A 9,773-nucleotide genomic window follows, 5' to 3' on the forward strand; every position below is an offset into this window, starting at 1 on the left:
TTCTGCAAAGACGCAGAAACCAGTGTTAAACTGCTTAGTCACCCACTTTTCAGAACCAGGAGTGGGAAAAGGTGGTCATTGCTCTCCTTTTCGCCACATGATAGGCCAGGTTGTGAAGCGAGGGTTCTCATAGGTTAAGATAGAGGAGGGGCGGGGCGGGGCCGCTTGAGCGCCTTTCTGGCAAGAAAGTTGGCGGGATAACGGGACTGGCCCTTGCTTTTTCCTCCCTTCCCGTAGGGAGCGCTGTGGGCACCTCGACGATGTCTCGGTTCTTTGGCTCCTCCTCCCTACCACGCCTTTCTTCTTTCCGCTTCCTGAAATGCGGTCCGTCTGGAGGAAGCTGAGAAGGAGGGCTCGGTTGCGGAGAGGCCGGGTTCCAGCGTGCAGCGCGGCCGTATTTCCGGTTCCGCTCGTGGTTTCCCTGAGGCACCCCGTGCCCAGCGCTCTCATTGTACGCTCCCGCCATGGCGTACCGCGGTCAGGGCCAGAAGGTGCAGAAGGTGATGGTGCAGCCCATCGTATCCTCCACTGGTGCTGGGGTTGAGACAGCCAAAGGTTCTGGCCGGGGAGTGTGAGGGGCAGCCGGCCCCCCTAATCCCCCAGCAGGCCCGGCCCGGGCTCCTCCAATGGGGCCCCTCGGCCAGGTATAGGGAGCCGCCTGTGTGGTCTGGGCGCCGGGGGGCGGGCGGGAGGCCCGGGCGCGGGAAGGCGTGAGTGGAGTGGGGGAGTCTTAGGAGAACGTGGGTTTCCTCTGCTCGCGCCTACTCCCCCAGTCTTAATTCGCAAATTCATCTCACCTGAAACTTTAGGAGGACCGGGATCCCCCGGGCCGCGGGGCGGTGCATGCCCTTGTAAACCTTTCTAAACCAAATTCAGGGACCCCCAACCCACTAAAGGTTTCCTGAGTACTATTCGTTCAGTAGTTTTCCTTTAACAACCTTTGAACAGAACCTCATCTTCAGATATCTCCAAAATGTAAGTGAAACTTTTGAACTCTTTTTTTACTCGTCTGGCTCCTTGTTGCTTTTCGTAATGGGAAAAAAGAAGATTCTGTGTGGATGTGTTTAGCTTTTGGTCATTAACTTCTCTTTAAAACTTTGTGGCGTTGCTTCTTGAAAATCACAAACATAAAGCTAAGCTCTAATGCATCATTGTAGCAAGCACAACATATATTGCTTGGAATAGAAGATGAAGCTTAGTAACTCCCTTGTGAGTACAGTGAGTCAGGGTAGCAGATAGGGAAGGCACAGGGATGGTGGTAACCTGGACAGTGATCCAGTATTGAGGTCATTGGGCCAACCGAGTGAGGATTCCACCTTCAATGAGTTAGTTCCATCTTCGACCCTCCAGAGCAGAAGGACCCCTCTATTCAAATCACACTACAGACTAGTTCCTAAAATGACATTATTAATATGAACCTAACTTTTTGAGCATTAGCCAAACTATTTTGTTTTATATTTATTTATTTTAAACCCTTACCTTCCTCTTAGGATCAATACTTTGTATTGGTTCCAAGGCAGAAGGACTGGGCAATCTGAGTTACCTGACTTGTCCAGGGTCATATAGATAGGAAGTGACTGCGGTAATATTTGAAGGGCTTTGGTCTCTGGGCCTGGCTTTCAGCACACTGAACCACCTAACTACTCCTGAAGGAATGGAATTTAAGAATCACCTGGAAGACCAAGTTGAGTCAACTGACAAAATGCTTTTTATATTTTTTATATGTACTCACTAAGCAAATAAAAAATGGAATAAAAATTTTTATTTCAAAGTAGGTGTTGCAGTAGATAGCACACCTGCCTTCCTGCCTTGGGGAGGCTCTGCTTTGTGAGTTTGAATCTGGCATCAAACACTTCCTAGTTGTGTGACCCTGGACAAGTCATTTAACCCTGTGTGTCTTGGTTTCACATCTGTAAATTGAGCTGGAGAAGGAAATGGCAAACTATCCTGGTATCTTTGGGGAAAAAAAACAGGTCACAAAGAGTTGGACACAATTAAACAAAACAACAAATTATGCTTTTGAGTGACATATCTGATCTGTGTAATGTTAAATGCATAAAGTAGGATTGCAGAGGAAACCAAATATATTAAAGTACAATTATCAAAATATTAAAGCAGACCCAGATTAAGAACCTCTGATATAATGGCTTTCTTTAAGTTTCCTGACTTAGTATACAGTAAACCATAAAGCTTTGTTTGGATTCAGAAAGTTTTAATAGCCCTTTGAACCAATTGTATTGCTAAAGTCATTGGTCTGATGTTGTGGGCCCCTTATTTTATTTTTTTAAACCTTTACCTTATGTCTGAGAGTCAATACTGAGTAGTGATTCCTAGGCAGAGGAACAGTAAGGGCTAGGCAGTTGGGTTTAAATGACTTGCCCAGAGTCTCACAGCTAGGAAGTATCTGAGGCCAGATGTGAACCCAGGACCTCCCATCTCTCTAGACTTGGCTCTCTATTGAACTACCTAGCTGCTTCCCCTCCCCCTTTATTGCCTTAAAAAAAATTTACTTCATTTTCAATTGCTTCCGCAAATTAATATGATATAAAAAGTGGTGGGGGAAAGTGTTCGTCTCTTTGCTCTATAACCCTGTTGACATCTTGCACTAGATTTTTAGGATACCAGAGAACTTTTAAGAGAAACATTTTTTATATATATGAAATATATATAATTAAACAAAATTACTATAGCTTTTGCTGTGCAGAAAACCATGTAACTCATTATGAAAAATGTTGTGACTTAAGACCTAAAACAATAAGAAATTATTAGCATGTATAATCCCAGTACAGCATTTGTCAAATGGAAAATGTCTTTGGGAATAATTCTAACCTCATATCTTAGTATAGTCTAAATTTTTTTAATGTTTTCTGGTATTTTACAAAATTACTTTTGGGAATTTTCATCTCACTGAATTATAATTCATAGGTATATATCAAGACTAGAGATGAGTAGGTTGTGGTAGTGGGTTTTGGTATCTTTTTTTTTCTTTTTTTTAAAAATATTTGCCATTTTATTTCAGCGGTCCCGAATTCAGGTTTGGCTATATGAACAAGTAAATATGCGAATAGAGGGATGCATAATTGTAAGTATCTGACATTTATGTTCTTTTTTCAGCAGTGTATCATAAGGAAAGTCTTGAGAAGAATCAAAAGCTAAACCATAGGAATGTCTTTGAGACGTGTGTTGAGTTCACAAGCTGAGAAAAGAGAAGAGTTTTTTAGTGCTAACTATACATAACACTACTAGCTTGAGGCAAAATAGTGACAGGAAAGAAAATATCAGTCCTTAATTTTATTAAGCATATTAATATGAGATTCACAGAATCTCATATTATATGTGTGTGTATATATATATATATATAAGATACAAGAAAATACAAATATTTAAGTGCAAAATAACAATACAAAGTGATCAGAACAAGATAAAAGTTAATTAAGGAAAGCCTCCTGGAGCATATGGGCTATGAATCATTCTTAAAGAAGTGATAGTAATTACAGTGTTTCACTACTGGTACATACGCACTCTTTAGAGTGCCACAGATATATCCTTGCAGTTTTCTGATGTCCTGAATAATCTCATTCCCCTTTGCCAATCTTTGATGAGGGTAAAGAAAGGCTATAGGATAGTCGGCACATGTATACACAATAAGTTACTATTTGAGGTAGGCAGAATGGATTCCTAGTGGATCCTGAAAGCTAAAAAAATCTGGGAAACACAGGCTAGAACAGAGATTCTTAGATCTATATATATGACTTTCAATATAGTTAGTTTTCCTTTGCAAACCTATGTATTTTAAATATTTTAAAACTTCTGAGAACCATTTCATAGACTTCACCAAACTATCAAAATGAATTTATTACACAAAACAAGGTTAAGAATCTGGGAGTTAGAAGAATGTAACTTAATTTACATGGAAGAGTAGTGGTTGAATAGATTTCTTCTGAAGAGCAGTCATCAAAGTTTTTAGGTCTTCCTTTTTTCATTATAAAAACCAGTAGTGGGATACAGGTAGGCAACTCAGTGGATTGAGAACCAGGTCTAGGGACAGAAGGTTCTGGGTTCAGATATGACCTCGGATATTTCCTAGCTGTGTGACCCCAGGCAAATCACTTAACCTCCATTGTCTGTTCCTTACCTCTATTATCCCTTGGAACTAATGCACAGTACTGATTCTAAGACAGAAGGTTTGGTGTTTTTTTTTAATTAATTTAAGAAAAATTTAAGAACAATGATTAGGGAAGCAGCAATGGATAGAGAACCAGACCTGGAGATAAGAGTTCCTGGGTTCACATCTCACCTCAGATACTTCTTAGCTGTGTTAGTCTGGGCAAGTCACTTAACCCCAATTGCCTAGCTTTTACTTCTCTCCTTAAAGCCAATACTTAGTATTGATTCTAAGACAGAAAGTAAGGGTTTTTTAAAAAAACAAACAAAATAAAATAATGGTAGTATGTGTACTATAGTAAAGCATAGAATATATTGGTATTGGATTATAACAGAATGCCTTTAAAATACATAGTTTCATATGCCTGGGATGATTTGAGTATTCTGCCTAAAGAATATAATTTCTCAAGTTTTGAGTAGAGTGATTGAAATTGAAGAGTGACAGTTTATGTTATTATTATCTAGGGTTTTGATGAGTATATGAATCTTGTATTGGATGATGCAGAGGAGATTCACTCTAAAACAAAGTCAAGAAAACAACTTGGTAAGAGCATACCTACACTTATGAATTTCAGATAATTTAACCATTCTGAAGAATTTACTAGTTTCTTTTTAAAAGCATTCCTTTGTCCACCTAATAATGACTATAAGGATTCATGATCTCATTTCAACCAGTGAAAAAGAATAGTTACATTGGGGACTCCTCTCCCTTTAGTATATTCCAGGCCTTTACTCTTTTCTCTCTTTCCCTCTCATCTCTCTATCTCTGGTCACAATCACCTTTTATCAAGACTTCACCTTTTATCAAGAAAGGTTTTTTGCTAAAAATGAGTCTCAGCATTTCATGTCTTGTGTTCCTTAAAAAGTTTCAGTTCTGATTGAGAGCCAAGCCTAGAAACGGGAGGTCCTAGGTTCAAATCTGGCCTCAGACACTTCCCAGCTGTGTGACCCTGGGCAAGTCACTTGACCCCCATTGCCCAGCCCTTACCCCTCTTCTGCCTTGGAGCCAATACATAGTATTGACTCCAAGACTGAAGGTAAGGGTTTTAAAAAAAAAGTTTCAGTTCTGTAAAGCTTGCTTTTGAGAAGCAGTAGAATTGATTTAACTATGCTTCTTATGACTTAGATTGTTTTCCTTGAAGCCTTGGATTATTTTTAAATTAAAACCAAATTTTTTACATGATAAATTTAAAACTCAAATCAATTAGGGCTAGATCATCCAATTCAGTTAGCGTCTGGTGAGTTAAAAGTTTTTTTTTAAACAAAAGTTTTTTTCTGTCTCATGAGAGGAAGATGAAATAGATATTAAAAAAGTTTTTTTTTAACCTTTTTAGTCCTTCTTATGCTATATATTTGAAATTCTGATGAAGTATTAGGAAGCTTTGTGGTAGAGGTTCATGACTTCTAATGCTTTTTTTTTTTTTATCTGTTATCTGTTGCAGGCCGGATCATGCTAAAAGGAGACAACATTACTCTACTACAAAGTGTCTCTAATTAGAAGTATGTGGTCAGTGAAGTCAGGAGGCACTCAGAAAACAAATCTTTTTTTTTCTAAGTCACACTTGTCGGGATGCAAATAGTTATACACGTTTTTCCATGTTATTTTGATCTTTTATGGTATTATAAGAACAATAAGTGGGATGCTCTGGGGTTTGTTTCTATTAAAAAAAATTCTGCATTGAGTTTCTTTCTATCCATGAAAGAACTTTTCATTCAGTGGTGCCATTATTCCTTGTTAAAGCTTGGAGTTTATAGCTGTTGTTACTGGCCTTAGAGCTTTCCGAAAAGAGGCAGCTACCCCAGGTACTGCTTTTCATAGCTTGCAAAAAGAATGGTAATTTTGTGTGTTGAGCTGTATGTGTTGTGAAGATAGTGTCCTTAACTAACATAGGACACAGTATGTTGCAAACATATGATGGGGACCTTGGAGATAGTCAAGTGAAATTAGTCTCTTGATGAGTAGGTACTCCCATGCCATTGATGCTAAGTTGAAAATTATTTCCTTAAATCTAAAGATTTTGTGAAGGAGAGAGAGAGGCTGTATTAGACTTGTACCATTTCCCCATAGTTGTCTATGTTAAGGTGGTCAGAGAGTACTTCATTTTCTGCTCATTAATTTTAATACAATTCTGTTACTAAGTTTGGGGAAAGTGTTAGGTGGGGGGCATTTCCATTCGAGGCAAGAATTGGGAACTTTTCTAGAATGCTACACACAAGTGGGCAGACACGAAGACAGAATCCAGTGTCTAAGGAAGACCTCTTAACAGATTTTTCTTTCCATCTTCAACTGCTTTTCGTGTCCTAATTAAAACCTATCACTGGACACTCATTTCTGTACTTAAGTACATCACTCTGAGAGAAGGAAGAGAAAAAATAAGTCCAGCCTTTTTTCTCAACCGCCTGAAGGGTCAAAACAGCCTTGCTATAGACAGCATATGAAATCACCCTGTGACTCCAAAGGATATCTTCAGCTCACTTTATTGGCTTCTGCCTGCCTTTTTTATCTAATCTGAAGTTAAGATTTTCTTTATTCCCTTAACTTCTGAGTTTGGAACTCATTTAACTGGTTGGTGTGTGGAGACATTGGCCAGCAGAGGGCACCACTGCCCTAGACTGAGCTCCAGCCCCTACTTGTGAAATGAACCAAACCCTTTTTTGATGAGAGCACAGACCTCCCTGCTGCTTTTTTGGCACTAAAATAGCTGGGAAGAATGATAACAAGCTAAAGCAATATAATCCCTAAGAAAACCTGCTGGCTGCGCTCTCTACTTCCCCCTACGTCCTCACTGACCCAGCTGCCCTCTGTAAGCAGAGCTGTGCCTGCTGTGGCTTATTCTGAATAGATCAAGGAACAGAAGGTTCTATTTTTGACAACGCAAATGACGATAGTGAGGAATAAGGTACAGTGAACGCTTACAATTGGGCTCTGTATTTAGAAAGCGCCTTGCTTGCTTTTCTGCTCCACTGGAGCCTGTTGTGTTTGCTTTCTAAGTTGTACTTTTCCATAAACGGGGAGATTTTCTTTTCTCCCAAGCAGAAGATGTAATAGGAAGGGGAGTTGCCTTAAATTGTGTTAAGGTTACTTAAACTTGCTGCTGAGAAAGCAGGTCTCAACCAGGAGGCTCTGGCACAAGGACAATTATTTTGTTGGAATAGCATTTGCTTTCTAAATACTCTCCTCTTAGCCACCTACCTGTTATGCTTATGGGGTTCTCAGAGAAAAGTGAGCCCAGCTATACTTTGGTTTTATCTGAGTGGTTGAGGAAAAGGAAGAAGGTGGATTTTGAATACTTTGTAGATTTTGCAATGGGAGGGGTGCCAGTTCTTGGCATTTGGATTGTGTATATTTTAGAAATGGGTGAGAAAAAATTGTACAATTTGAGGTTCAGACACTGAAGCAAAGGGGGCCTAGGGCAATCTCCAAGATACAATAGGCAACCTTCTAATCCCTTATATATGCTGAGAACAGAGTTAGCACAGAATCGGAATAACTACTTTTCCATGAAGCCTTTCTAACTAAATTATAATTGGCTTCATCCAAAAATTGATCCCAAAACAATTTGCTAGTATTCCTTCAATGAGTTTTTGGATCCTACAAATTGAGGATTATAAGAGGCCTAAATTGTGATTTGGTGTTCTTGGAATCCAGCCATATCTCTGTCACCAGTTCACGAGCTTTGGGCAAGCTTAACTCACTTCTACATGTCTCCGTTTCCTCGCTTCTGAAGTTAATAATTGCCCTATCTACTTAATAAGATTGTTGTAGGATTCAATGAAATAACAGACTTGAAAAGTCGAAGCACTTTTAACTTTGAAAAAACAAAATTCTTTGTAATGTACAGTAGTATAAAGTAGAGCCAAAATTTATTTTTTTACTATATGAAAGGCATATAATTAACTGGAACTTTTTCAAAGTTAGTGTTTGGCTTGGTCAGGAAGGCAAATGTTTTTTCAAACACTTAGAAAGCTACTTCAGTAGCAGCATCCCTTTGTTTAAGTGTCACAAATAGATTTCCATATGACAGCATGGCTATGTTCTTTTGCATTTATAAAATGACCCTTTCAGGTAGAATAGAGAAACTGAAGTCTTAAAAGATCCTACAGTACAGCAAAGTGAGAATTAGAACCAAGATAACAAATTCCTGACTTTTTACTGAATTGAACTAGCTCCTTTAGACATAGGTATATATACAGAAATTTATCTTTGTTGTTGCTGTTTGCTTAGTGTTGCCTATAGACTGAACATTTACTGAATGATTAAGAGGTGCCACCTTCAAAAAGTCCTACTCTGATGTTCCGTGGCAGAGGTTTTCCTAGGTGTTCAAAACTATGCCAATAAAGCATAAGCTCTAATAGCTCCCGCCATCTTGGAAAGGCTTCAGATACTATTTAGGCAAAAAACAGACTTATCTTTTGTTTTTTTAGAACTAGCTTAGCTAAGTTAAAAAAAATAGGTTATCAGGAGTCTAGCCACTTGTTAATGAATTCTTTAGACAAAGAAAAATGCAAAATGGTTCTTGTTCCTATAAAATCTCTTGCTTTTACTGTAATGGATAGAAGAACAGTATGGTGGAAAAGAGGGCTGAGGGTGCTATGGATCACGAGGTAGGTATTTAGACTATATAAACCTTTCTTTAGCTTTTTGTTCTTTGAATGTGAGATCCTTGTTCAGTAACCCATAAATGTATGTATTATTAGAATCTGAATTATGTTAAACGTGATAATAATTCTCAACACAAATGAAAAAAGACAAAAGGAAGTCATAGCTAAATGGAACAATGGCTCAGGATCTCTTTGAGAAGCAAAGAGGCTGGCAGTGCTAGTGTTATTTTGTGCCCAAGGATAAGAACAAAAATACTTTCATGGAACATTTAGTCAAGTAGGAAGTTGGGCATAGGAAAAGATGGCAAAGATGTCAGAAGTAAGAATTGAGAGTTCAGAGACTTGTGGCCACCCAGAAACTTCATATCTATACATCTTAAATCCTCTCTAGAGGTGTGTCAGTTCACACATCAATAGCTATATTTTCATATGAACATATGTTGGAAATTGGCAAAACACCACAAATCATGGCTTTATTATTTTGACAAATGCCTAACCTAAGAAAATGATGGGGGAAAGTATTTACATATTAAACTTAAAAGTATGTTGTAGGGGGCACAGCTTAGGTGGCTTAGTGGATTTAGAGACAGGAGGACCTGAGTTCAAATTTGACCTCAGACACTTCCTAGCTGTGTTACCATGGGCAAGACACTTAATGTCCCATTGCCTAGTCCTTACCATTCTGCCTTGGAACCAGTACACAGTAATAATTCTAAGATAGAATGTAAGGGTTAAAAAAAATAGTGTTATGCATACATTTACATATTTATTAGCACATTCCACTGTCATATCAAGGAGAGGATTGGGAAACTGGCTGTAGTGAGCAACAAATATCACAAAAAATGTAATTAGTAGAAAATGACTTGTTACCCATGTAGGAATCATTTCTGAGTTGACTGGCTGGCTGTAGAATATGACCACTAATTTGTTTGAGGTAAAAATCAATGTCAAGAACAAAAAATTTAAAGATGCAGTATGCAATTTAAACTCCAGCCTGATCTATCTAA

At 38.6% G+C, this 9,773-nt stretch overlaps 1 protein-coding gene across 3 annotated transcripts; it reads left to right on the plus strand.

The window, feature by feature from the left end:
• Nucleotides 1-231: 231 nt before the first annotated feature.
• Nucleotides 232-5,846, plus strand: SNRPE (small nuclear ribonucleoprotein polypeptide E). 3 transcript variants are annotated; one of them, XM_001364939.4, is made up of 5 exons: nucleotides 303-518; nucleotides 949-975; nucleotides 3,020-3,082; nucleotides 4,630-4,708; nucleotides 5,607-5,846. In XM_001364939.4, the coding sequence occupies exons 1-5, from the start codon at nucleotides 465-467 to the stop codon at nucleotides 5,660-5,662; spliced, it is 279 nt and encodes a 92-aa protein (XP_001364976.1). In that variant the 5' UTR covers nucleotides 303-464; the 3' UTR covers nucleotides 5,663-5,846. The 3 variants fall into 3 exon arrangements, with proteins under 3 accessions (XP_016285574.1, XP_001364976.1, XP_007481260.1); XM_007481198.3 differs by having other exon boundaries at nucleotides 318-644; XM_016430088.2 differs by lacking the exons at nucleotides 3,020-3,082; nucleotides 5,607-5,846 and having other exon boundaries at nucleotides 232-518; nucleotides 4,630-4,710.
• Nucleotides 5,847-9,773: the final 3,927 nt, after the last annotated feature.

This window comes from Monodelphis domestica, chromosome 2, assembly GCF_027887165.1.
Source record: "Monodelphis domestica isolate mMonDom1 chromosome 2, mMonDom1.pri, whole genome shotgun sequence".
NCBI classification, from domain to species: Eukaryota; Metazoa; Chordata; class Mammalia; order Didelphimorphia; family Didelphidae; genus Monodelphis; species Monodelphis domestica.